General features: G+C 35.7%; 3 protein-coding genes across 7 annotated transcripts; all 3 read left to right on the forward strand.

Moving 5' to 3' along the window:
- Window positions 1-588: 588 nt before the first annotated feature.
- On the forward strand, window positions 589-6,369 carry LOC140004038 (UDP-glycosyltransferase TURAN-like). 3 transcript variants are annotated; one of them, XM_072051183.1, is made up of 17 exons: window positions 589-761; window positions 830-939; window positions 1,109-1,142; window positions 1,272-1,327; window positions 1,432-1,572; window positions 2,839-2,987; window positions 3,069-3,158; window positions 3,261-3,327; window positions 3,412-3,475; window positions 3,564-3,678; window positions 4,210-4,376; window positions 4,494-4,604; window positions 4,683-4,744; window positions 4,833-4,885; window positions 4,960-5,035; window positions 5,425-5,553; window positions 6,005-6,369. In XM_072051183.1, the coding sequence occupies exons 1-17, from the start codon at window positions 755-757 to the stop codon at window positions 6,026-6,028; spliced, it is 1,455 nt and encodes a 484-aa protein (XP_071907284.1). In that variant the 5' UTR covers window positions 589-754; the 3' UTR covers window positions 6,029-6,369. The 3 variants fall into 3 exon arrangements, with proteins under 3 accessions (XP_071907284.1, XP_071907286.1, XP_071907285.1); XM_072051184.1 differs by having other exon boundaries at window positions 600-745; XM_072051185.1 differs by lacking the exon at window positions 1,432-1,572.
- A 961-nt stretch (window positions 6,370-7,330) lies between these two features.
- On the forward strand, window positions 7,331-11,789 carry LOC113690898 (bystin). Of its 3 annotated transcripts, none has more exons than XM_027209017.2 (12): window positions 7,331-7,572; window positions 7,656-7,862; window positions 8,227-8,356; window positions 8,696-8,747; window positions 8,836-9,163; window positions 9,250-9,329; window positions 9,763-9,810; window positions 9,914-10,060; window positions 10,484-10,556; window positions 10,641-10,716; window positions 11,297-11,410; window positions 11,508-11,789. In XM_027209017.2, the coding sequence occupies exons 1-11, from the start codon at window positions 7,441-7,443 to the stop codon at window positions 11,374-11,376; spliced, it is 1,353 nt and encodes a 450-aa protein (XP_027064818.2). In that variant the 5' UTR covers window positions 7,331-7,440; the 3' UTR covers window positions 11,377-11,410; window positions 11,508-11,789. The 3 variants fall into 3 exon arrangements, with proteins under 3 accessions (XP_027064818.2, XP_027064819.2, XP_071907287.1); XM_027209018.2 differs by having other exon boundaries at window positions 8,230-8,356; XM_072051186.1 differs by having other exon boundaries at window positions 11,488-11,647.
- A 790-nt stretch (window positions 11,790-12,579) lies between these two features.
- LOC140007814 (pyruvate dehydrogenase E1 component subunit beta-3, chloroplastic-like) lies at window positions 12,580-16,226 on the forward strand. Its single transcript, XM_072051187.1, has 4 exons — window positions 12,580-12,946; window positions 13,259-13,341; window positions 13,437-13,480; window positions 15,054-16,226. The coding sequence occupies exons 1-4, from the start codon at window positions 12,835-12,837 to the stop codon at window positions 16,024-16,026; spliced, it is 1,212 nt and encodes a 403-aa protein (XP_071907288.1). The 5' UTR covers window positions 12,580-12,834; the 3' UTR covers window positions 16,027-16,226.
- The last annotated feature ends 11,113 nt before the right edge of the window (window positions 16,227-27,339 follow it).

Below are 27,339 nucleotides of genomic sequence, written 5' to 3' on the forward strand. Positions count from 1 at the left end.
TGGTTCCGAATTTCTAATATAAAAAAATTGGTAACAACAATTTTGTATTCCTTCTATCCACTTTTGATAATAAAGTTAACTAATTTTTCTTAAAATTTATGAAAAAAAATTACTAAAGTGAGATAGATGAAGTAGTATAAGAATTTTTCTAACGAGGGGCACTCATCAAAACACGCAAATTTTACCAAAATTACCAAATGAATACACACTTAAATTTATTACTCTTGTATTAGATGCCTTTTCCAAATTAATTTTACTTTTAGAGAAAAAAAATTACTAACACTTAAAACTGTTTTAAAGAGTGTGACGGCAGCACTCAAACCCATTAACATACAACTTGCTATAAACTTTTTTAAAGATTCCGAAGTAATTACATATATATATATATATATATATATATATATGGATTTTTGCATACTAAACAAAATTAAAATTATGTATTTTGCATACTAAACAAAATTAAAATTATGTATACGAATTATCCAAAAAGATATTTATTTAATGGAATTACCTTTTTTTTTTTTTCAAAAAGTCGAATTACTTTTTATTTTTTTATTTCTAATCGAATTACACAACCATACCGTACTAAACAAAGGGTCAAAACGCCGACGTTAATTTTCATTTTCCCGGTTATTCACGATCAAGTCTCCGACCTCTACCCGCCCGTCCGCTGCCACCTCCTCCCTTACCGAACCGCCGGAAGCAATTGGAAAATCGAAAATCGCACCTTTGTGCTGTAAAGCAAGTATAAGAAATGTCAGGTTTGTATTGTTATTTCATTACTGGTGATTCCTATTAGTTTTACGATCTGATCAACTTTCACTACTAGATAAAAACGAAATGAAGATCGGAAGGAGAGGCCGAGCAGCTGTGGTTGTCCTCGGCGACATCGGCCGCAGTCCTCGCATGCAGTATCACGCCCTCTCCCTAGCTTGCCAGGTCTATCTATAATTCTACACACAAACAGTTGCACACTTCATTTAAACTATATGAAATATATATTTTTTATTTTCGTTCAGTATTTGATGATGTTTAGTATCACTTGCAAACTGCATTTTAGCCTTTTTCTTCTGACTCTTGTTATATCAATTCCCATTCTTCGGTTCAGGCTGGCTTAGAAGTAGATATTGTTGCCTATGGAGGTAAATATATGTTTCTTTCATCAAGTAATCAATTATCAATTGGGTTGTTATATTTTCAAGTTGCCAGCAATTTTAGCATTTACAAAGATTCTTGCTTGTTGCTTTATTCTATGCTTTGATTCTGTTTAGGTTCAGAGCCCCACGCTGCCTTGTTACAGCACCAATCCATACATCTTCACAGAATGGTACTACTATGAGATAGATATTTCAAAACATTTTGAGCTGTGTATTTATAGTTTTTTAGATGGTGTATGGTAATTTACGTTTATTATGTGCTTTTAATCTGCAGACACAGTGGCCATCTGTACCTCAAAGTTTACCTAAGATACTTCGGCCCTTCATGCTTATGCTCAAGCCATTAGTTCAGTTTCTTGTGCTTCTTTACTACCTTTGTTTTAAAATACCCGCGCCTGATGTTTTCTTGGTGCAGGTGAGTTTGATTTTTTCACTTAAATTGCCACTGAGGTCTCTTTTTCTAGTATGAGTGGTTTTATTTCTCTTATTTGGCTAGTAAGTTGTTTGTACATGTTGAGGATGTGGATTAAGTCTTTGCTTTGAGCCTTTGATTGGTATACCAGAAAACTATGTACTCTTTTATATTTTGATGCAACAAGAATTCTGTTTTCTAAAGGAAAGATTGATTTTTTTGCTTAGCAATTGTAATCTTGGTCTACTTGTTGGTTGTTTTTTTCTGAAAGAAAAAAAGACCCTTGTTCAACTTGCAGTGTATTAGCCTCAAGGAATGCAGATCTGCCCCTGCAATATTCCTCTTTGTATTCTGGCACTGGAAGGTTTTAGGGAAGAGCTTAAATTAGAATCTTGAAATGGTTTCTGGTGTAAGGATATGGAAATGAGTTCCAAGAAGTGACACTTGATAATGTCATTGACTTGATGACATCCTAAGTGCCTAAAAACCTGGGATTTACCCTTATGAAATACGTGTATGCAGCTTGCCTACCTTAGTTTTGTAGATATATCATGGCTGTGTGTTGAAAGAACACTTGCCTGCTGTAGTATGGAAGATATGAGAAAGGGAAATTTGCCAATTTGGTCTCCAGTTCAGAAAAAAACTTTTTTAGTCCTTCACATCCAAAATCAGCCAAAATAGTCCATCAGATATTGAAAAAAAAAAGTCTGCCTATTTGGTCCCTAAGCTCATTTTCGTTCACTTCTTCAGCCAAAAACCACATTCCTGCCTCATGTGTTCAGCTCAGTGAGGATGGCTTGTGCTTGAAATTATGAGCAAGTGAGGAAGGCGTCCATTTTTGACTGGAGAAATGAGCGAAAATGAGCTTTGGGAGCAAACATGCAAAATTTTTTTATATCTGAAGGGCTATTTTGGATAATTTTAATTGTGAGGGGCTAAAAAAGTTCTTTATGAAAATGTGAGGCACCAAATTGGCAAATTTTCCTATGAGAAAAAATAGTTAAGAGATTATCTCTTGTATGGTGGTGTATTACCAAATAGTGGAGCAGAAGATTTTGCTTTTAATGGATCAGATGTCTTTACTTCTAAACGTGTATAGCCTCAGCAAGCAATGCCTTTCATATGCATCAGATTGGAACAAAGTTTATTCTAAAAATATGAGCTCTAGCTTTCTTATTAAGATGCTACTCTCTGAAGTATTCATCCTTTTCACAAATTTTGCTGTCTACCTCCATTCACAATTCATCATTATGGTTTGTATTATTGCAGAATCCTCCATCAGTTCCTACTTTAGTAGCTGTTAAATGGGCCAGCTGCCTGAGACATTCTGCTTTTGTAGTAGACTGGCATAATTTTGGTTACACACTACTTTCACTGACTCTTGGGAGGGGCAGCAGTTTTGTGACAATATATCGTTGGTATAAGACAAACCTTTTCCATTTAAGTGTAGAATTGGACCTTTTCTTAATTAATGATTCATAAAGTCAAAATATATCTAGGATTGAGAAGCATTATGGGAGGATGGCAAGTGGTGCCTTTTGTGTGACAAAGGCAATGCAACATGAATTGGATCAGAACTGGGGGATTAAGTAAGAGTATGAATTCTCTTCTTCACATTTGGCTCTGATTGGTCATCTTATGGTTTAGCTCCAGCAAGTATTCCTTATCATTTTTGTGTTTTTATATCTCAGAGCAACTGTTCTTTATGATCAACCTCCTGAATTTTTCCGACCTGCTTCCATTGAGGAGAAGCATGAGGTACTTTTTTTTTTTTTTTCCAATCGGATTGTTCAGCAACATGTATTGACTTGGAGAATTTTAAAAATTGACTGTGGATTGTAGTTGTTTTGTAGGATCAGCGAAAGTCTCAGTCAACCCTTTGGAATTCAAGACTGCATAAGCTATGGTAGTAGTAACACAATTTGTTATGCAGTTGATCTTTATTTGATGTTGAATTAGTTGATGCCAATCATGGTTTTCTCTTAAAATTGCAGGAATGACTGGAACGGGTGAAAGTGATCCCAATTCTACCTTATTTACTATTCATACTGGCACAAATATAATAATGAAGCAGAACAGACCTGCCATCATTGTAAGCAGCACAAGTTGGTAAGCTGTTGATGTGTCTTCATTAAGTAGATCAACTAAGCACCTAATTACTAAATTGTAGATGACTATCCCACTCCACAGTATCTTGGGAGGTTATGAAACTTTTTAAGGTAAAGTAATGGCTTTAGTTCTTCGGAGACAGATAACCATTTTAGGAGTGTTATTGATTTGAGATCAAACTGTTCACAACACAGAAACATTGATTAGTTTAGTGATCTCTCAACAACAGAAATTAGTGCCACTACTGTGTTTGCGAGCTTCAAAACCAGAAAGAAGGATAACAATGATAATCTGAATAGCTTTTTCATGCATTCTTCAATTCTTTGGCATGAAATGCAGTGCAAAATGGTAATTCTGAAGTCTTGTTTTCACCATTGTCCCAAGTGCAGAATTATGTGGTTAATGGGCCATAACTAAATGATGTGAGTTCATAGCAAATATGGATGGCGGCTGTTGTCTTAAGGAATAGCCAAATTGTTATAATGTTGTTATTCTGCATAGCATCTCTGATTCCATATAAGTAATTTTCAGGACTCCAGATGAAGACTTTAGCATTCTTTTGGAGGCAGCACTTATGTATGATAGACGAGTTGCAGGACTATTAAATGAGGATGATGTGAGTGATGAGGAAATTTTATGGAATGAAATCTGTAATGGGAAGCAATTTTTGTACCCAAGGTTGCTGTTCATAATTACTGGTAATGACAGTTAATTCATGATTTCATATTTGTTGATTTACTGTTGATAGAAGTTTTTGTTGGTCACAAGCGTCACTCTACTTTTTTTTTATTTTTCTCCCCTTCTCCATGCTGAAGGAAAGGGACCTGAGAAAGACAAATATGAACAGAAGATAAGGAAATTGAAACTTAAGCGAGTGGCATTTCGTACAATGTGGTTGACGGCAGAGGATTATCCATTGCTTCTTGGTAAGCTGTTAGAAGTTTTTCACTCCTGATCTATTCTAAAGTGGAGTATCTGACTGTCCATTGGTCTCTTGATTACAGGTTCTGCAGATCTTGGTGTTTGTCTACATACTTCCTCGTCTGGGTTAGATCTCCCAATGAAGGTATATGTGCCAGATTCATTGTCTTTCTATGCTAAAGAGTTATTGGCAGAGTTTCTCAATCTCATCCTTTGAAGCATGGGTCTTTTAGGTTGTGGATATGTTTGGCTGTGGATTACCAGTTTGTGCTGTTTCATATTCTTGGTAAGATATTTCTTTCAACCTGTTGTTTGTATTTATGTTTATAGCATCTATTGACTACTATTGATTTTTTCCAGCATTGAGGAGCTTGTTGAAATTAATAGAACTGGTCTGCTCTTTTCATCTTCTTCCGAACTTGCTGATCAACTCATGGTAAGCTCCATTCTAATGGCTTGCAATGTGCTATGATGGGCTTAATAAGGAGTTAATAACAATTTGAATTCTTCAGAGTTTGTTCTTTCATTTTGGCCTGATGAGTTGGTATTCCTTAACTACTACGGATAAGAAATCATTTTAGATGCCATATTATGGCATGATTTACAAGTTAGAGAATTGCAGTGGCTGGACATAATATATATGTAGAACATGGAACAATATGCTATTGCATCAAATAACCAATTTAGGTCAGATATGGGAGGGGGCCCAATGAGTTGTAAGCGCATTAGGAACGTGCCTGACAATTGACATATGCGATAGGAAAGCAGAATTTGGAACTTGGCTTTTGTTCTTCTATTTGTTATGACACAGATCATACTCTGCAGATGCTGTTCAAAGGGTTTCCACATGAATGTGATGCATTGAGTTCATTGAGGGAAGGGGTATTAGCAAAGGCATCTTCTGCAAAGTGGGTAACAGGATGGGATGAGAATGCCAAGCCCTTACTATCTGAGGCAAGTAAATCTTTTGTCAGCTCAAGGACCTCATCTTCTGGAAAGATTTTTTGGGTGAAAATATCTCTCCTCTGTTAACATTTTCAATGAAAAGACTGTCTTTTTACTAACAGGATTTTTTTACATCAATTTATGAAATTTGCTTGGTATTTGAGAATCTCTCTCTTGAAACACCGACTAAGTGAAATGCTTTGTCATGCGACAAGATATTCTCTGCAATTGTATATATCTTAATACTACTAGGAGTCAAAGTGCAGGTGCAGGTTTACTGTTGTGACCACAATTTTGTGGGTTTTTTTTTTTTTTTTTTTTGCGGTACTAGTCCATCGTAAGTTGTATTTTATGAACATTCTTGGACTAGAAATCAAGTGAAATTTATCCAAATCAGAATGTCTACGCAGCATTGTTTCATTTGGAACTGGAATATAATTGTTTTGCATTCTTGGTGCAGGTTATTTCTCAGAACTTCAGCTGACTCCGGTAGACTGTAGCACCAAATGTTTTGAGTCAACTATGTTTGCGAAGAGGTTGCATCTCCATCTTGATCTGAGTGGCGTACTTTGCATTGTGGAAGTATCTGGGCAACATTGAGCCCCTCGTGATCTTGAAAATATGCATCAACAGATGGTCAGTTGTGAGCCATGTAAATTACGTTTCATCTGAAGTGCTCGTTCCCTCTTTGTGCAACTTTTGTTTAGCAAAAATTCTTCCATCGTTAATTTGAAATTGTACCAACATATTATAATGTTGTTGTTTGAGCAATAATGGATGGTGTGTGCACCAATACTACAGAAAATAACATGTATGGTTCTTAAACTGCGCATTGGTATGAAGCATTAAGGACTGCCAATGGCAATAGTGGCTGAACGTTTTCGAATTTGTCTTCAATTCGACTGTTCGCCAGCTTTAAAGAGTAACTTCCAGGAAACGCCCAAAGGCCTAAGCCTCCCAAGCTCCACTACTTAGAAACCAACCATTCCAAGGCCAACGTATGGCTCCAGAATAGAACAACAGAAATGGAAGCGAAGTGAACTGCTTAATAAGTACATTAATGGTGAGTAGAACTTATTTAGAACCTCCATTAATTCATTAGACCATGGTAAAGGTAACTTGATGTACTCCACGCAAAGATGTATGTTTTGATTACTGGAATGATCTTTTTGACCATATACATACATGCTTTTAAATAGTATATTGACAATTTTGCTATTTGCTCTTTGTATATGTCCATTTTTTTTTTTTTTGCAAAAAGATTTTTTTTTTTTTTTTGGTGACAAAAATGGATAACACTGTCCAGATTGAGTGGAAGGCGTGCTTACTTAAATAATTGACTTTGTATACAAAAAGCGTTACACAGAGATCACGCTTTCAAATGTATAAATCATAACTAGTATATTATTTCTATTTACCTTTTACGTACTACTGTTACAATTGGGGCATGTAACTAAGAGGTCAAAAGCAAATTTTGCTATTTGCTCTTTGTATATGTCCCCAATTTTTCACAAAAAGAATTTTTTTTTTTTTTTTTTTTGACAAAATGGAGAACACTATCCAGGTTGAGTGAGTGGACGGCGTGTTTACCTGAGTACTTGATTTTATATACCAAAAGCACTACACAAAGATCCCAAATGTATAAATCTCTTTTGCTTTGTTTGGATTCATCAGTTTTTTAAAAATTAATTTTTTAAATATTATAAAAATTACTTTAAAAAAATAGTCTAAATTTTTTTAATATTTAAAAATATATCCAAATATACTTTAAAAACTCTTACAGTAAAATTTATCAAAACATCCCCAAAACATTTTTAATCCAACTGAGGTTTATACAACTAGGGTTTATCAGCTGCAAATATAGTGCTTCCAGCCACCACCCTCCACCAGTAATCAATGGCGAAGAAGCGAAATCGAATTACAAACCCAGAGCCGTTCCTCTCTGCCGATAATGACGAGTCCAAGTCCACTACCTCCACTTCCACGAAACGCCCAAAGCCTCCCAAGCTCCACCAGCAACAGCAACAAGTACGCCGCCGTCTCCTTTCCCCAACCCACCCCTCTTCTTCATGTATGGAATCATGTATTTATTTCGTGTTTAATGGATTTAGGTGATATCGTCGGGAATTAGTTCGAAGATACTGAAGGAGGCGTTAATTCAGCAAAAGGAAATTGAGGAAGAGGAGGCGCAAGAGCAAAATCCTAACTTGGTTTTCGTGGAGGAGCAGAAAAAGGTTGCAGAGGATGATGAAGAGGAGGATATTGATGATTTCGGGGGATTTTCTGAAACTCGGAGCCAATTTGGTGGCTGGGAGGAGGTCTGCTCCTTTTTCCCCTTTCATTCTAAACTTCCTTAAAAATCGTTTTTTTTTTAACTGAATATTATGGCTGGGAATGGGAAATGCAGTAGTGACATTGGGGATTGATACTTCTCTGAAGTAGCTATTTTTAACTTAACGGCAAATATCAGCTTCATGTGATGATAGAAATAGGATTTAATTTCTATATATAACTAAGCTGTATATGCGATTCTGAAAATTTTAGCTAGGATCTCAGCAGAATATAGTTGGAATTACTTTTATATATTCAGTTGGCAACTTGGGAGGGGCGGGGGAGTGGCATGGAGTTTTTTTCGTCTTTTGGAGTTGTGTCCTTGCCCTATTATTTATTATAGTAATGCAGCAGGATCAAATTGATGAGGATGACGAAAAGCTACTGGAAGCCTTTCTGTCGGTTGATAGTCGTCCTCAGCGCACATTGGCTGATATTATTGTTGAGAGGATCAAAGAAAAAGATGCTCAAGTTTCTTCAGGTCTTCTTCTTATTATTCTTTTTATTTCGCTCACTGTTTAATGCCTTTTGACTTGATACAAAGAAAGTTGAAAGTTGTAGTCACCTGAAATGAGACAGCGGAACCTTTTTCCCCTCCTTCATTCATAAATCAAGTTGTTGCTGCTCTTCTTTCCGTATGATGATTTGATTTGAAAACTGAGTTCTCTATTTTATGTGCTTTGGGAGTATCTTTTCTGAAATTATAGGATTTTTACCAGTTGTTTAACTGATTTAAACATCTGATGCATTAGAGTATATTAAATAAGATGAGGTTTTGATATTTTTTTTCCCTAAACTAATTTCATGTTTGTCTCTGCAGAAGCACGACCGATGCCAAAATTGGATGATTCCATCATAGAATTATATAAGGGGTACTTAAATTTTCTGACACCACATCCCTATTGTATGTGATCTTACAAACTTTATGAGTTATTGATGTCAGTGGTTAATGCTATGCAGGGTTGGAAAGCTACTTGGCAAATATACCTCAGGAAAAATGCCAAAGGCCTTCAAACACATACCTTCAATTCAATTTTGGGAGGAAGTCTTGTATTTGACTGAACCTGAGAAGTGGTCACCGAATGCCATGTATCAAGCGACAAGAATTTTTGCTTCCAATTTGGGTGTGAAGAAGGCAGAACGCTTTTATAAACTTGTTTTACTGCCACGTGTTAGAGAAGATATCAGGAAGAACAAAAGACTGCATTTTGCCTTGTATCAATCTCTGAAGAAGTGCCTGTATAAACCAGCTGCCTTCAATAAGGGAATATTGTTTCCACTTTGTGAGGTACATTTGCTTTATAATTTTGTGCTTGCTAGATTTCCAACTCCCAATGTTCTTGCTTAAGCAAATATTTTATTTCCTTTTTCCAGTCAAGGACATGTAATCTCAGGGAAGCTGTTATAATCGGAAGTGTTCTTCAGAAGGTCTCCATTCCGCCTCTTCATTCTAGGTACTGTTACTTTTAGTGCCGACAAAATCGTGTGGTTTCTCAATTTGAGGCACAAGAAGTTGTTTCATTTTCCTTGGGGTTTGGGTTGGAATAAAAGGACAAAGTATAAAGGGTTTAATTGACTAATTTGCCATAAAATGAAGAAAGATGGCATAAGGAGAACATGACTAGAGGCAAAGAGTTTCTGAATCCCTCCCTCCCTTCCTCCCTCTCTCTCTCTCTCTCTCTTTCACGCGCGCACACAATCTTTAGATAAAATTGCATCTTTCAAATGGCATCCTTTTCTTTGAGTATTGTTGGACTCCCATGCCAAGAGGGGGCTTTTGCATGTGTGCTTTATTGAATTCAGTTTTCATGTAATCATTGCTTAGTTCCCTCTGTTTTTCTTAATTTTTCCGCAAGGGCATAAACAGTTTTAATATGGGCTTTGCAGTGTAGCATTATTGAAGCTGGCAGAGATGGAGTATTGTGGAACGACAAGGTATCAGCCCAATTTACGTTCCTGATCTTAACAACATTCCACACTCTTCTTTCAATTATGTCTTCAGTTCATCTGATAGCTGTTAGTGAATGTTTTCTTGCAGTTACTTTATAAAGTTACTAATCGAGAAGAAATATGCTTTGCCATATCGAGTGCTTGATGCAATGGTTGCTCATTTTATGAAATTCTGTGAAGATTCAAGGACAATGCCTGTGATCTGGCATCAGTCACTTCTTGCTTTTGTGCAGAGGTTTGTAGCTTAATCGCTGATGGTTATCTGACAACTAATTTGCCTTTAATACTTGTCTGATTCTTCTCCTTTTTAACTGTTTTTGTGGTGGTGGTGGTGGTATTGATTTTTGGGTTTGTGGGATTTAAAGTTTCTTTGACTACTTTAGGTGGAAATGTTTGGCATCCTGGTCTTTAGATTTGAAGTAAACATTAATTTGTTGCCGGACCTAGTTGAACAATTCCTTTAGCTAATAGAGGCAGCGTTAATGTGCATTAATTTGGATGCTCTATTTTTTTTTTTTTTTGATCCAGTTCCAGAGCTCCATAGTAGTCATCTAGGTGTCTTCTCTGATTTGCAATTATCGATGTATGCACATGAACTCTCCTTTTTTTTTCTCCTTTGTAAATTTCTCATGTATAACAATTGTGTGGAAATGCATAGGTACAAAAATGAGTTGACGAAGGAGGATAAAGCTAATCTCAGTACACTTGTTGAAAAGCAGAGACATTATTTGGTATGCTAATTAACCTAATAATTGCAATCGCTTTTCCTGTTGGACACAATGTTTTTTTAATCTAATTCATCTTCTTAAATGCAGGTTACACCTGAAATATTGAGAGAGTTGAATAATAGCCGTAACCGTGGGGAGAAGGAGGATGATCTTATGTCTATCTATATCCTTTTCTCTTCAGGATGTCTTGAGATTTTAGGTCCTTGTTTACTCTAAGAATGAGCTTACCATATCAATGACATGTATGATCGCTTACTCCTAGAAAAAAAAATTTACAGTGTACAGGGATGGAAGTTAAATATATATGGAGCTTCTGCCTCAGAATGTTGGTATGCGTTCTGTTCATTTATTTTTGCCATGATTGCGTCAGGTGATTGGAATGGCTTTAGGCATGCATTTATTGGCAGTTTCAATATTTACGTTCTGCTTTTCTGCTTTTTGTTAATTTTGTATCACTGTTTCTCTAGTATAGACTTGAACTTACAGTGTGTAACTATGGCTTTGCAGGTAATTTCACTAATAGTTGATAATAACCGGTACTTTAAGAAATTTTTTAAATGTCTTGTTGTGGAATACTGATTTCTGCTGGACTACATTCTTGCTTATTTTGTTTCTTTTTGGGTTTAATTATTAATAGATGTGTGTTTTGCTTACTTCAGTTGACAAGTATTTGGAGTATTTTCTTTTAAAATGATTGTGATCTTCAGTTCGGATTGAGCTTTATTTCCTTGACTTCCCAATACCAGCCCCAGTTTCTGTTATAAATAAAGCAATTGAAGAAGATAGGTTTGATATTCCTGAAGTTCCCATGGAAGAAGATTAATTATTTCTACGGCGACTAATTTTTGGATTACCAGGTATCCCTTCTGTTTACAATTATGTCTTATTGGAATCTTCTCATGCTTGATATTCATTACTAGCAACTGATTTGAAGTTTCTAACCTCATAATGCAGGTGGTTCCAGTTTTGGGATTCGGAGGGGGAAGAGGCTTGTAATTAAAAATTATCCAGTCAGATTTTACTCTTCAAGACACAGACAAAGGGTGTTGTTCTTGTAGGAGAGCTTGCCAAGTGCATCGAATGTTATGGTATATTTTAGTCTGGTAGAGATATTAAAACTTGTATTTTGCTTCTTGGACCTAATTGATAGTCGTGGGCAAAAATATCATTATGTTTTGGTAAAGATCATTTCTTGTACTCGGTGGAATGAATATAATCTGCCATGGGCTATTGTTAGATGGTATCCTAATAGGGAGGGGAAGAATTGTGTTGCTCTAACTGGCTGGACGTTAAACTGCATGCCAGAATGAGAAAGGAGAAAATATGGTCTCTAAATGAGAAGCCCAATTGAAAATGTAGGGCTATTTGGAGATACAATTTGGATAACTTCTTGTAATAATCTCTAACCATTTTCTGTAGAAACAAACATGCTGCATGGAAAAGTAATATACTTCACTCACAATGGATCAATTTTTTTTAATTAAAATAGATTAATTCACTCAACACCAATAAATAACATAAGAGTTTTTCCATGTTCTAGTGTCTTAGCAGAAGTTTAAACATCAAAATGGACATGGAGTATACATAAAAAATAAAAAATTACAACCTTTCCCTAAAATGCAATACTTTTTCGCCAAAAGCTATGTAGAGAGTAACAAAATTGAAGAACCTATACCAACAAAAACATGTTGCGAAAACCTTCAATTTCCTTGCCTAACAAAGACCAAAGGAGCATTTAAACCTTCTAAACTCCCTTGGATGGACTCCAAGCCTCAGGGCCCTCAACCACAAAATAACTAAAGATCAAGAAAAAAGTAGAAAAAAAAAAAAGGGAAAATGCAATTTCCATATTGGAGATTTTGAAGAAAACTCCCTTGGCCATTAATTTGGGTAGAGTTGGTTGGCATGGCAATGCAGAAAGTCCCCTGTCCAAACAGATAGATCACGCTTTCATACAAATAGAGGAAAGTCGATGCATCACGTTTTCATACAAATAGAACCAAAGTTTAACTGGAGGCGCAGTCAGAGACAGCTACATTCCTTGTTTTCATCGCCCCCATATTGCCACCTTTTCTTTTCATTCTCTTTAATTCACCTCAATTGGATCGCCGCCCTTTTCTCAGTATCTCCGCCCCGGCTCTCTGCCTCATTTTTTATTTTTACTTGTATAAATTTTCTCATCTACTCCCCACCGTTTTTTCTATCTGCCCACCCATCGTTATTGGCATTTCCTTTCCAATTGATTAAAATCTCTGCAGACAGAGACGAATAAAAGTGGACAATGGCGGCCATGTTGCACACAATTGGAGTTGCATCACCAGTAGCTTCAGGAGGGGTCTTCCCTGACCATCAATCTAATAAATTTGCTGTTTCCTCGCTGCATTCACTCCCAAGTTTGTTTCTTTCCTTTTATTCTTTGTTCTTTATTAGTTTTTTTTTTTCTTTAGTCTCTTTTCTTCAGAAAAATGATGAAATGAGAAGGGAATTGGAAAAATGTTAACAAGATTGGATTTTGAGTAATGGGTTGGTAACCTAATTAGGCCAATGTCGCAAATTTTAGCCTTTTCAGTTTAGGTCATGAGTTGAGTCCATGATCCATTGTTTCAAGGTTGCATTTTTTATCAATGTGAAAACGGGTTTCGAACGAGCATTAATTGTTGAGCTGTTTCCTCTTTGTTTTTTATTAATTTTGCGCTGTTCTGCAGTGATTAGATCTGAGGCCAGGTCGAATTTGAGCTCATTACATGAAAGCTACAGAGCAGGAAAATTAATTGCTAAAGCAGTTGCAGTGAGTGCACCATTACCTTGTAGAATATCAACTGCTTATTCCTGTTAATTTTAATACTAGACATACATATTTATCTTTTATTGCTATGTGATCAGACAAAGGGTGAGAATGCTGCTGCTTCGGGTGCTTCGAAACCTGGGTATTTTCTTTTTTCTTTTTTATGTTTATTCATTGAATGTTCATATTTTCTAGTTCAACCATTATATTTGTTGTTTTCCCACTTGTTTAGTTCGTTTTGACATGGTTCTGAACTTCTATTCTACAGAAATTGAGTGTTGCAATTGTTGTTGTGGTTGACTCTTGCTCTATCTCTGTAGCCTATTTCTACTGGTTAATCCATCAATTGAGTTATCTACGTTTCCTTATAAAGTTTGCCTTGAATTCGGAATTCTTTTGTTCCTTTTTTTTTTGTTTAAAAGAAAATCCCACTTATGGCATAAAATATCTCGGTTTCTTACAAATATAGCTGTATTTGGGACCTTGGGGGACTTTTATCACAGCATTCCTTTCTGGTAACTGTCAGTGATGGACCTTAAAATCTCACCTGCCTCCAAACGAGAATATACGTAATATCTTTTCTTACTGCTGCAGCTGCAGCTACATTCATAAATTCCGGAAATATACATTTTCAACTTATTATTCGAGGGACAGTAAAGAGGTGCATGCTTTTGAATTTACAATAACATACAACTTATAGGAAAGCTTTCTGTTCTTTTGACGAACTTTCAAGAGTGTTGATATTTGTTTGACATGGATTTCGCTAGTATGTGTGGGTGCATTTGTGCAGGGGGAGGGTGTGCGGATGTTCACCTTTCTTTTCCCTTTTCAGCAAACTGTGATATGATTTTTTTTTTGTACCAATTTAAATTGTAACATTTATTTCATCACTTGTGTAGAATAAAGTATCTCCCAAGTTTAAAGCCGACCAGTGGTCCTTTATCCCTAGGTTTCTGCCTTTGGAGTCTTTGTGTTTTTATGTTATGAAATTAGTCTGAAAACGTAACGAACTCACAAGCTAAAGCACATGACTTTTATTAAAAGGACAATTACAAGGATAGCTTGTGTATGAAATTGTTAAGCCTTATAATCTTGAATATCAGGGAGATTAGGATTAGATTGTTTCTTTGTTGTTTATCGTTTTACGTAGAAGAGGGTGAAGTGTACTAAAAATTGTGGAATTTCAGAAAGGAGGTGTTTTACATGTACAAGTCACAAATTGAGGATGAACCTATACCAAAATAAGAGATGTGTTGTAGATGTGTTCACTGGAAAATGGCAATAGTGAATGCAGTTAAATTTCCTTTCTATTTCAAATATGTCTAATGCAGTCAATCTATTAGACATGCATTCTTGAGCTGAGACCATCGTGTTTTACTATTTATACAATCGTACACCATAGAAATTGAAGAAAGTAAAACTTTTACTGATTTCATGTGTCAGAACAGGTCAAATTAACTTTGTTTTTGGGAGGCTTCTTTGAGGGAGTCACTTTTTTATAGTGACTTGTATTGCAAGGACTTGAGATCAAGCAATTCATTTGTGCACCATCAGATGAATTGTTTGGCGAGATCTAACATTGCATCTACTTTGTTATAAGTGAAGTGATGTTAAAGTAGTTCCTTTACCATTGTATCTAATGTTAAATTAGTTTCTTTAAGCTATTCTTTTTGTCATATGTGATAATAAACTCCCCCTTCCACAAATAATATTAGGCATGAATTGCTGCTATTTGAAGCCCTTAGAGAAGGACTGGAGGAAGAAATGGAAAGAGATCCTCGAGTTTGTGTCATTGGTGAAGATGTAGGTCACTATGGTGGCTCATACAAGGTCACTAAAGGTCTTGCACCTAAATTTGGAGATTTAAGGGTGCTTGACACACCCATAGCTGAAAACTCTTTCACAGGCATGGGTATTGGGGCTGCAATGACTGGCCTAAGACCAGTCATAGAGGGCATGAATATGGGATTTCTACTGTTGGCTTTCAACCAGATATCTGACAATTGTGGCATGCTTCACTACACATCTGGTGGTCAATTCACCATTCCAGCTGTGATACGGGGGCCCGGAGGCGTAGGGCGCCAACTTGGGGCAGAGCACTCTCAAAGGCTTGAGTCTTACTTTCAGTCAATTCCTGGAATCCAGCTGGTTGCTTGCTCAACCCCTTACAATGCAAAGGGGCTTATGAAGGCTGCCATTCGTAGTGAGAATCCGGTGGTTCTGTTCGAGCATGTGCTTCTCTACAACCTCAAGGAAAGAATTCCTGATGAAGAATATGTACTCAATCTGGAAGAGGCAGAGATGGTAAGGCCTGGTGAGCATGTAACAATACTAACCTATTCGCGGATGAGGTACCATGTAATGCAAGCTGTTAAAACACTGGTCAACAAAGGATATGATCCTGAGGTCATTGATATTAGATCCTTGAAACCATTTGATCTTTACACCATTGGAAACTCTGTGAAGAAAACTCATCGCGTGCTTATAGTTGAGGAATGCATGCGGACAGGTGGTATTGGAGCCAGCTTGACAGCTGCAATAAATGAGAATTTCCATGATTATTTGGATGCACAAATTATTTGCCTGTCCTCCCAGGATGTTCCAACTCCTTATGCCGGTACATTGGAGGAATGGACCGTGGTTCAACCGCCACAGATTGTGGCTGCTGTTGAGCAGCTCTGCCAGTAGCATCTGCCACAGCAATGGCGGGATTAGTTGCAACTAAGGTCTTCCTTCATACAAAATATCCAGTCCTTGATGGCATTGATTTCTTTATTTACTTTGTAACTGAATATTATTTTCTTTTTACTGTTTTAGTCAGTTCCAGTTTTGGGCTAGTGGCTTTTTGTTGGGTATCAAAATTGCAAAGAAAGTGAGTATTGTGATGACATCTGTTCTCAGACAAATTTTTCACTCAAGCATGTTCAACCAGAAAGTAACCTGCATATGTTCTGATTGAGTTTTATGCTTTATGCTCTTGAACGCTTGGTGAGTGCTTGTTGTTGGTTTAACGTTCGTTCTTAAGAAACAGAGCTCAGTTCATAACACCATTTATGACGGAGCTTGAATTTGATTGTGATAATATAGGAAGGTTGTACATTTAGTGGCCCGAAATCATCAGCCTAATGGCACCCTCTCGCTCATAATTTTCTCCTTCTGTCCTGGTCACTTAAAGAAATGTAACCGTAGTTATATAGGATTTCTGTTTCTATAACAAATTGTTGAACAGAAAATTGGCACTTGGTCATCAGATAATAAGAGCTTTAGATTTTTTGCAAAGTTTACCATTTCTAGTAGTTGAAATTTGATGCCTGGCTTTATTCGTCTGAAGTTAATGACTGTAGATAAGTTGTCATTGCATGATGATTGTGCCTTTTCTTTGATGTCAAGCAATTTCTGGAAGATTGTTGCACTGTTCTTTGACACAATAATGTTTCTAGTTAGTGTTAGCCTCACCTCCTGCTTTCGTTTGTAAAATAAACCTTAGCCACACACGATGTCACTCGAAACAATGAGGAAGCCAGGATATGCACAAGAATGGACCCAGGCCCTGTGGTGGTTACTCTTATTTCAGGTTGGCCTTTTCCACCACCTTTTTTTTCCAAAAAAAAAAAAAATCCTTACTTTTTAAAAGAACAGTTTGTTGAATTTTGTGATTTGTAGTAGCTCTGATTAAAATCTAGTGCAGAATTCGTTGTGATAATTTTCATGCTTGAGATGAGTTATCCAATTCAATAATGTTCTGCTGCAAGTTTCTTGCTGAAAATGTTATTCTCTTCTTCCGATTATGTATGGAAATACATGTAAGGAACATATGTAATGTCAGACATTAGTGTTTTCTGTACATACTTGTCTGCAATTGAAATCACAAAATTTCTTTCCTTAATTTCCCTTCTCCGGCATCTCAATTCGAAGGAGAAAAGTGAAAAATCTTCATCATTTGTCAGCAAGTTGAAAGAAAGCAAGCTGAAAATTCCCCTCACCAGAATAATTTCAATGAGATGGTACTCACTACATATGACCTTTGAACAACCGAAGGGTACTGTTTGATAAAATGTCACTTTCTTTTTCAGTATATGGTTGCCATCAAGAGATCAGCTTGAAAATCTGATCCTCACAATCGGTGCCCCTCCATTAATCATTGTGATTACATTCAGCAAGAGCTTGTTACATACGCACTGTCGATTTGGCTAATCAGACGTTTTAGACAGCAAAAAGGTTCTCAAACATTTACCTTTCCCTGGTCAAGTTGGCCTCATATCTTCCCATGTGGAACGTACAAAAATGTCTCTATTGACTGATTTTGCTAGGCTGGAAATATATGCTTGAGACGTGGACTGTTGTGCTAGAATCTAAGATTGAACTTTTAGGTACAACAACTAATAAGAAGCAAGGTAGAATTGTCCTCTTCTCTCTCTTTTTTTTTTTTTTTGTGGCTAATCTTCATTCAGTCTTGTTGTATCCTACCAATTCTTTTTTTTTTTTTTGCAGCTATTCATCACTGGTACGATATATTACCAGACACATCCATATTTCTGGCCCTGTGAGATGCCACGTTACAGCAAGCAATAATTTTGCATGCCAAACACCATCCCTCCCATAATTTTGATATTGTCGTTGAGATTGATTCATTCTGCAACCAGTGCTCCCTATTTATTTTATGTTAGTTAAGGTAGATGATTTTTTGGGGGGGGGGGGGGGGGGGGTGGGGTTTTGGTCCTTTGGGGGCTGTGAATGACTTGAATGTTGGTGGTCAAATCTAATGTAATGTGGGCAAGATCATGTGGGTGAGGCATACACTGATGTCAACAGAGTCTATGAGGAACAAATTTCACATAATAATAATTTCCCTATCATGGTTCATGCTTTGGACTAGATTCGTCTCCATCTCCCCAAAAATTTACAGGGAAAAAATGACATGAAAAGAACAAATAATGACATTTCTTTGCCAGCAATTTCACCACCATCTATTCTCTGTTGAATTTATATGGGAATCTAAACGTGGCCTGAATGTACAAAAAAGATAATTGAGAGATCAAATGGCCTAAATGTAACATTTGTTGGCGAAATTGATCTGTTTGTGATTGGTGAAGCTGAATAATAATGATTGCAAAGAAAAAAGACGAGCAGATGTGATGGAAACTTCTGGTTGAAATTCCACGTCACCATTTGTTTCATGGGGACCGGTTCCTATCCCATGGCCACGTTTTCTTTCTTTCTTTCTTTCTTTCTTCTGCGTCGACAAAATAAAGTTCTCTCAATTGTTTCGGCTGAAGATGAAATTGGATGGATCAACAACGTAGCTGGTCCATTTTACAATATTGGGTGGTTTTTTTTTTTTTTTTTTTTTCTAACCCCCTTTAAACTATTCGATTTCTCAGTGCTTTTCACCGAAAACAAAAGCTGGATTGTGGTCCATTTTAGATTCTATAATTGTGGATTTTTTAGTTAGAGCATCAACATTACACTTTCCACCCGTCCATCCTCGGCATCGCCCAATCAACACTAGTGTTTCTTTTTCTCCTCTTCTTCTTCTTCTTAAAGTGGAGGGTACCCTCCATGGATTCTGCTTGAAGAATTCAATAATTAAGGGCTTATAAATATCTGTCAAGAACATCTTTTTCCCCTAAATAATGAGAATGTGATCGAGAGAAAATAGACATCACAACCCCACACACATTAGCAGCACTCTTATCTTCTTAACAAACAATAAAGTGCAAGAGAAAATAGACAGCCATATGAGGTTTGTTCACGCAGTAGATGTTTCTATCATCTATGCGAATGTCCATGCTACTAGCAATAGCCAGCCCTTGTACTCGAGATTTAAAAGCCAAAGACGATGTACTCGAGATTTTCTTCTTGACCCCTACCCTGCTAGTTTCCAACAGAGAACTCTCGAGGGACTTTGACAAAGAACGATGAGAATGATCTTAATAATTAGTAATATACATATATATATATGGTCCGAAATTCCATGGAAAGAAACTTTCCGTGTTTCAGCACAGGAGGGTTTTCCATGCGCTATCACCAATATAGACACACGTTTCCTGTACGTACCCTAGCTTAATTATGTTACTGTCACCATTTCTCTTGTTTATTGGTTAACAGCTAAGAAGAGTAGGAACATGGAGATGTTTCTCAAAATTGCTATTGTTCCTAAATGCTCACATCACATCATTCTATATATTATATCTGTATGTTTTGCTATGGCCATGTTCTCCTGGTTTCGCATGATTTATGCTATTCCACGGATTCTAGAGGCAGATATTTCTGTGACAAAATCCCTGAAATTTGAACCTCATCAGTTGACTAGTATGGAGCAGCAGCACACATTTCTGCCTTGCATATATGCGGTTAATGTTTGATTCATGACTTTTTGAGACATCGATCGAAAGGGGCTCATTGATTGCAACCTTTTATTTTATTTTTTCTTTTTGCCTGTGTATGGAGTTGCTGGTTACAACTTTCAATAAGGTGGCTCGAGCTAGACCAAGTGTTTATTTCCTGCTCTAATTTAATCCTTGTTCTCTGCTAATCATTGGACCAATAGGGATTAATCCCTGTAAAGAACTTTAAAAAAAAAAACAGAGAGAGAGAGAGAGAGAGCTCAGATAGATTAACATATTAGCTAGTTATATACACATGAACAACTAAGACTAAGATTATACAAAGACCCTGCTGAAGTTTGGGATGCAACTAGCTAGCTAAAATCAACTGCAGTTGAGTGCTGTCCTGATATGTTTAATTATCTTTTGACGAGCTTATAATTAAATAATTAACCATGATTGAACCCTTCTGACCAATGTTTGATTCGACTGTCAAGCAGGTTGCTAATGGTTTCACTAGCTTCCCCCAATTAATGCACACCTACAAGGAATCCACTTAATTAATGAAGCTAAAAACCTCGAAAAAGGCAATGAGTTGTGGCCAATTCATTAGCCACACAAAATTCAACTGAAAAAAAAAAAAAAAAAACTCGACACGTTTGGTACTAAACATCATAACAACAGCATTTCTTTGAGGACTGAACAAGCTAGCTAGTTTGGTACTAGATATATATCATCACCACATCACCAACAAAGAACTACTACTAATTTATAGTCCTCAGTAACCTCACAGGATCGGCAGTCACAAGTGATCCCATGTGTGTTTGGTTTATTGAAGGAAGGAAGAAATCTGCAGATCGTACGTGTAGTTATGAACTAAGACTTAAGAATTATGGGGTTAGTTTCCCTAGATCATGTTAAGCTAAATGCATGTCTATTTCTTTTTCATATATGGAAAGTATGCATCATGTTATTCGTCATTCTCCATAGGTTCTAGAAGCCAGGTGATAATGTGGGATGGAATATTCTATTCCTCTTTTTTTTTTTTTGTATTTTATTTGTTTAATGTACACCATCAAATATATGTATATATATATAGGAGCAATGACGCGTGGCCTTTAAAGCAATCATACGATGAAGTCTCCAGGCATTTGGGCATCTAGCAGGGATCTATTGACACCTGCCTCTGCAGTACCATCCACATATAGTAAATAGAATGGGGGTTATAATATATATATTTTTTCCCTCTAACTATATAATATATATGCATTATTCAATCTTCAACTGTTATAATGCCATTAGATGTATTAACCTTGGAGGGCATCCTTAGAAGAGCTTATTAATTATAGCTTATGTACTACAGTATCTTTTAAGTGGAGAAGGCCAAAAAAAAAAAAAAAAAAAAAAAGAATGAATGAATGAAAGACGCGTTCGTTGATTAGGACCAATCAACACAAGATTGTGAGTAGATAGATATTCCAAATCCAATTGGTGATTGCCAAGGAAGGCCAGGGAAACTTGAAAAGAAAGAACTTTTTGAAAAGTTGAAACTTGATGAGGTAATGTTTGAGTCCTGACAGGATCCATGCAATTTTTCTAGTCAGCTGCGTGTGCTTTGACTCCACAGAAACCACAAGAATTATAAGTTGGCCAGCTCTTAATCTTCCATATTGTCGATCAATCATTCGACACTTTTGATTGGAAGCTCTTAGAAGAAGAAGAAGCTAATGTAGGAATTGGCTTGTGATGTCGGCAAGTTGATCGGATATCAAGATTCAAACATAAAATAAGTCCTACTGCATTGCCGTAGCAGACTTCGTTCGAGTAGCGATCCAAGTATCTAACCTAACACTCTACTTTTCAAGAAGAAAAAATGGATTTACCATATGGGGAAACGGTTGTGTGTCATGGTCCTGCCTGAATAGGGTTGCCATATAGTACTATTAATCTTCTACTGATGCCAAAAGGACGCCATCTTTCCTTTCCTTCCCAGGCTTTCTATTTTAATTAGTGATGTACTATAAATTACTTTTTCTTCTTCTTCCAGTGCCTCTCTCGTTCTCCACAGATATGAATATGATGGCCTCAACTTTCACCTATTTAGTTTTCCTTGGATTTTGCAGACATTTATACATCCAATCTCACTACTGTTTTGAGGAGTCAATACTTAAAAAAAAAAAAAACCCTTAGGCAGGCGGTTAATCTCGCGGAACTATTCAATTTCTTTTCCTTCTAACATCATCGTTCTTGTGGGGATAAAGGCATGCGGCCGCCTACGCTTGCATTTAAGGCTTTGACCAGATGCTGCAATACATGTGGCAGCCCAAGAGGGGTTGCCTGTCTGCAATGGCACAAACATCAACCTTTTAAATTAACAAAAAAAAAAAAAGATGGAGGGAGGGACTTTTCTCTACACAGAATCAAATCAAAATCATCATTGATCACAGTCACATCACTAATTCTGTGAAGTTTTTCTTTTTCTAGTGTCAATTGCCGTCAATTGCCGTCCATTCTTTAATGCATATTTATCAAAAGAATGGAAAACAAATTATTGATGATAATTAATTAGAGTTTTCAGCTCAATCCTAGCATCTAACTAACTAAATAACTAACAGAGAGCGTGTTAGGATGTCAAATTATGTACCTGTCTGTTTCATAAATATATCAAATCGAAAAAATATTATAATATTTTTTTATATAAAAAAAAATTTATCCCAAACAAGCTTCTATCCAGACACACTTTAATTATATATTTTCCCTATTTAGTAGTGTGTTTTCTACTCGTGTTTGCAAATTGAAGGCCTTAGCACATAGGGTAATCGGTTTCTTGAATGCTTCATCAATGATGGAGAGGAAACGAGGGGCAAATGAAATAGATGTATTATTCATAAGTAAAATTCAAATAAAAAAAAAAGGAAAAGGGAAAAAGAAGAGCAATAGTCAGAAATTTCCTAACTCGTACCACAACGTTGCGTGAGTGAAGCTTCGGTAGGTCTATTGCGGTACAAATGGTCGGTGGAGTGACTTGTAGGCCATGACAAGTTTTGTCTGGGAATGATTGTGATTGGATATGATCCTGTTCAAACAAAAATTGAAAGAATTAAAAAAATGGATTAAAAAAAAATGGAATTTGGGACCTGGCTGACCCTGACCACAGTCTTTGGTCAAATTGCGGCAAGCGCCCGATAAAGCCTAGAAATGATTAATGCAAAACCCAATTTCCAATTTTGCTCTGCGCTTTTCCTCCCTTTAGTGAGTCTGTCCTTATTTATTTCAGTGCATATACTACTCTTTAATATTTGCAGTGGTAATTGATATTCGTAGGAATTAAAGGTTATGAGCCGTCCTATTTCTCTCCTAAAAGCAAATATTTCTCAATACTGCTTTTTTTTTTTAAAAAAAATAATTACTATCTGCAATTCTAACACTTTTGGACAAGCTTTGACCTAGTTTTAGGTTGTAGGTGCAACCAAAAAAAAAAAAGTTTATCAGTCGATATACTTCAAAGTATGTAGAACCCAAAAATTCACCAAAAAATATATAAGGTATAGGAGATATATTTATAGAAACAATTTTGTTTGGATAGAGTATTATTTGGAATAATTACTATAACACTTTTTGTGACGTGATGTATGTGAGATAAAAAGGTGGTTGAAAATATAAAAAAAATTTGTTGAAAAATGTGTTTATGATGCAAGTGAAATATTATTTAGGATAATTTACTATCCAAACAAACCCCATAAAACTATATAGGGAAGCAATTTGCACACATAAAAATATGTGTGGAGAAAGAAATAATACCAATAATATATCATTAATCACGCGTAATCACAGGACTCTCAATCTTTCACTCTTCTCAGTTAAACACAATAATATTACTCCCTACTTACAAACTAGCTAGATGATTCCTTAAACAAGTCCTACAACCACAAGAAATTTCTTGATAAGATACTAATTTCTAAACGATAAAATTACCATAATTTAGACTCTAATAAACTTATTAAAACCCTAACTTGACTAAAACACTACTAAATAATAATATGAAAATTTCTAATTTTGAATCTTGATTTAATATGTCAACATTGCTCCTTTACATCAAATTCTCTCTTGGATCAGACTCCCTTAATTTTTGCTACTACAATATTCCATGCACCTGGACAGATTTATCTTGCATAGACTGTTTTTTGTTGCCCAATTTGATGTCAATTTATTGGCAATTCACTTTGTAGTTTTCATAATCACAATTCAATGATTCTTCACCGATTTCTGTCGTAACATCCACAATCAATCTGACAATTTTCGAACTAATCTTATGGTCCAATACTCATAAATTAGACACTCCACGACCAATCTTGTAGTGTAACTCGATCAACTAATTTTTTTACAACAATTTTTATGCTCTAATTCCAATAGCAGAAAATATCCACAATTAACCCTCGTAATCAGGTCAATCCTTTAATGTTTACAGGCACTCCAGGATTAATTTCTTGAATATAGGGATTTGATATCAAGATTAATTTTTTAAATCTAGGACTCTGATACCAGATGTAGAACCCCAAAAATTCACCAAAACATATATAAGTTATAGGCAGGGGCGGATTTAAAGTGGGGGCACGGGCCCCCACTGCCTCCCTCAAATTCCTATAATATATCTATAATTTTGACATAATTTTAAAAGTGCCCTCAAAATTTGTTTTAGAAAAAATATGAAAGAATGGGTCACAAAATTTATATCATTCACTTTCCTCCTTTAGTTCCCATTTTCCCATCAATAGGGCCAAGTACCAATTATATCAATCATTCCTTTTGGTTCTCACTCCCCAAGTTCCCTTTACTCCTGTGGTCCCCCATTTCTTTTCATAACCGGCTCTTCTTCTTCCACACCCAAGCCAACTACTTTTTATTTTTATCACTTCATCCAATTATCATTTACTTCCTTTGTCCTCACTCTCCAATTTCCCTTTTTTCATTTGGCTCTCGGTTGTCCCCACTCCCAACATATATAGGAGAGCCATTTTTTTTCCACAACCAAAGCTTGTTACTCTTTCTTTTGATCACTTCATCCTATTTAGAGATTGCACCAGAATCAATTGATTTTCTAGGACTTGGATCCGTCACATTTTGCAGCTCTTTTCACCAACTTTAGGAGACCATCAAAATCAGGTTCTAAACAATTACTTCTTATTATTATTATTTTAAATTTGTTTGCAAATATATTTCTAGAGCACGAGACTATTACTGTTTTAAAGAAATTTAAAAATTGATTAGTTAATGTAATAACTAATAAATGGGTTATTTGATAAATATTTTAACTTGTGAAATGGTGATTTTATGCATGAGACTTTTTTTTTTTTTTTGCTTAAAAAATTAGAAAAATAATAAATAAAAAATTTTAGTGTTATTTTTGCTCCCACTAAAATTTTTTTCTGGCTCCGCCCCTGGTTATAGGAGATATATTTCATAGAAACAATGTATAAAGGGATGAAATTTATACACATAAAAATATGTATAGGAGAAGAGGAATAATACCAACAATATATCATTAATCACAAAACTCTCAATTCTTTTACTCTTCTCAACTAAACACAATAATTTCTCAACTAAATATAATAATATGACTCCCTATTTCTAGACTAAATAACTTGATAAACAAGTCTTACAACTATAAGAAAATTTTCCTGATAAGATACTAATTCTTAAATAATAATTTATCATAAATTAACTCTAATAAAATTACAAAATTCTAATTTGACTAAAATACTATTAAATAATAATATGAAAATTTCCAATTTTGAGTCTTGATTTAATGTGCAAACAAAGTAGCCACCAATGAAGCTTCCTTGACAAGTATTTGGTATGGCATTGGACAACATAAAGTGGCTGGAAATTTCATAGTTTCCATGAAATTTCCAACATTTGACGGCTAAAGTGGTTCATATGACCAATGAGACTTGTGACACATAAGTGATAATCAAAAGGGCTTTGTCTGTTTCGCATCTTAGAAGTGAAGGCCTTGATCATAGTATTCAAAAGCAAAGATTCAGTGTCAATAATCGCAACTGATACTGTCCATAGCAAGAATAGAAAGCGATGCAGAGTTTTCCAGATGGTCGGTGCAAAACGCGAACCACGAATTTCTAAGCCAAATTTTGTTCATACTGGATTTTCTCAAACACAACAAAACTATAAAGTTGAAAAAAAGGCATCTTGTTAATTTCTTGAGCAAATTAAATATATATAAATATATATATATATATATATATATATATATATATATGTGTGTGTGTGTGAACACGAAAAACCAATTTGGGGAATTGTTCTTGGTTTTCTCATCCTTTGAAAATCTTGATCTACTAGTATTATATATTGTCCTCCTTTCACTTTTGCCTTGCACAAAAATTCAATATCTACTCTCTTTGAAACTTAAAAATATTTATGTTCGACATTTACGAGTCGCTCCCCTTTCATGAATTATATTCTTGGCTCCGCCAATGTGTTGTAAATTAAACAAAATTAGAAATGGAGGATCATCAGTGTATTTACAACCACTTCATTTTATTTGAGATGAAAAATTAGGATACCCTTTTATCTGTTTCACGTTAGTAAACGTTTTTAGAACACAGTCTACAATGAGACAATGAGACATAAAAGTATCAGCCAACATTTTTATAGGAGCGAGGATGACCAGAAGAAAACTAGGGCACATGATGTTGTCAAAAGGCAGCTATCGCTTTGTTTCTTTCCCATGGCCGTCTCTCAATTTGTTGTCCTTGCAGTCCCTCCTGAATTTCATGTCAACAAACTTTTCACTTTCCGAAAAACATATTGAAACCACTTTACAATTTGTGCCGCCCACCTTTTAGGTCAGGGCACTAATTAAAATAGCAAAACAAAATTTTGTTTTTGGAGTATAAATATAAAAAAAAAATTAGTAATTCATGGCACTTCTCCACAATTAAAAACAAAATTATGAAGAAGTTAGCATTAACCTATAAACGTCATTTTTTTTATTCCGCTATTTCAGGACGTGAAAAGAGTAGTAGCACAAGGTGGGGGAGGGGGGGGATTGAGCCTCGATCGTTTGCATTTTGAGCATGAAATGTCAATAAGATAATTAATAAATAGATAAATGACAGCCTAACACCTTTGATGAGGTGTTATAAGTAAATCTGTGAGTACTTATGTTGTAGGCATTTGTGTTGATGAGGAATGGAACAATCTTCAAGGTGTCTAACACCTTTGTAAAGTTTCTCGGAGCCGTTGCTCTACAACTGTATAGTTATGATTTTGATCAATATATTTATATCGTTTCAGAAAAAAAAAAAAAAAAGACAGCCTAACAAAGGGTTCGAACTGGCAAAAGAATTTGAAACTGATAATAGCCAACAATTTGAAAATCACAAAGAAAAAATTTGGGAGTCCAAACTCCAAACTCATTATTTTATATCCTCCCTCTTTCCAGAAAAGGAAAAGAGGTTAATTTGATGAAAAAACGGCTATTATTTCCTCAGAAAAGGTCACGTTTTCAAATTTCATTACTGATGTGAGGATTGTATTAATAGATAATTTGTAAGAATCTCCATAAGTGATTGACGGTCTCAAAAGTATATTCTGATCCGTGATGGTAATTGAAATCGAATTCTCTCAAAACTTTTTTCTATCAAAAGAAAGAAAA

This window comes from Coffea arabica, chromosome 5c (assembly GCF_036785885.1).
Source record: "Coffea arabica cultivar ET-39 chromosome 5c, Coffea Arabica ET-39 HiFi, whole genome shotgun sequence".
Lineage (NCBI taxonomy): Eukaryota > Viridiplantae > Streptophyta > Magnoliopsida > Gentianales > Rubiaceae > Coffea > Coffea arabica.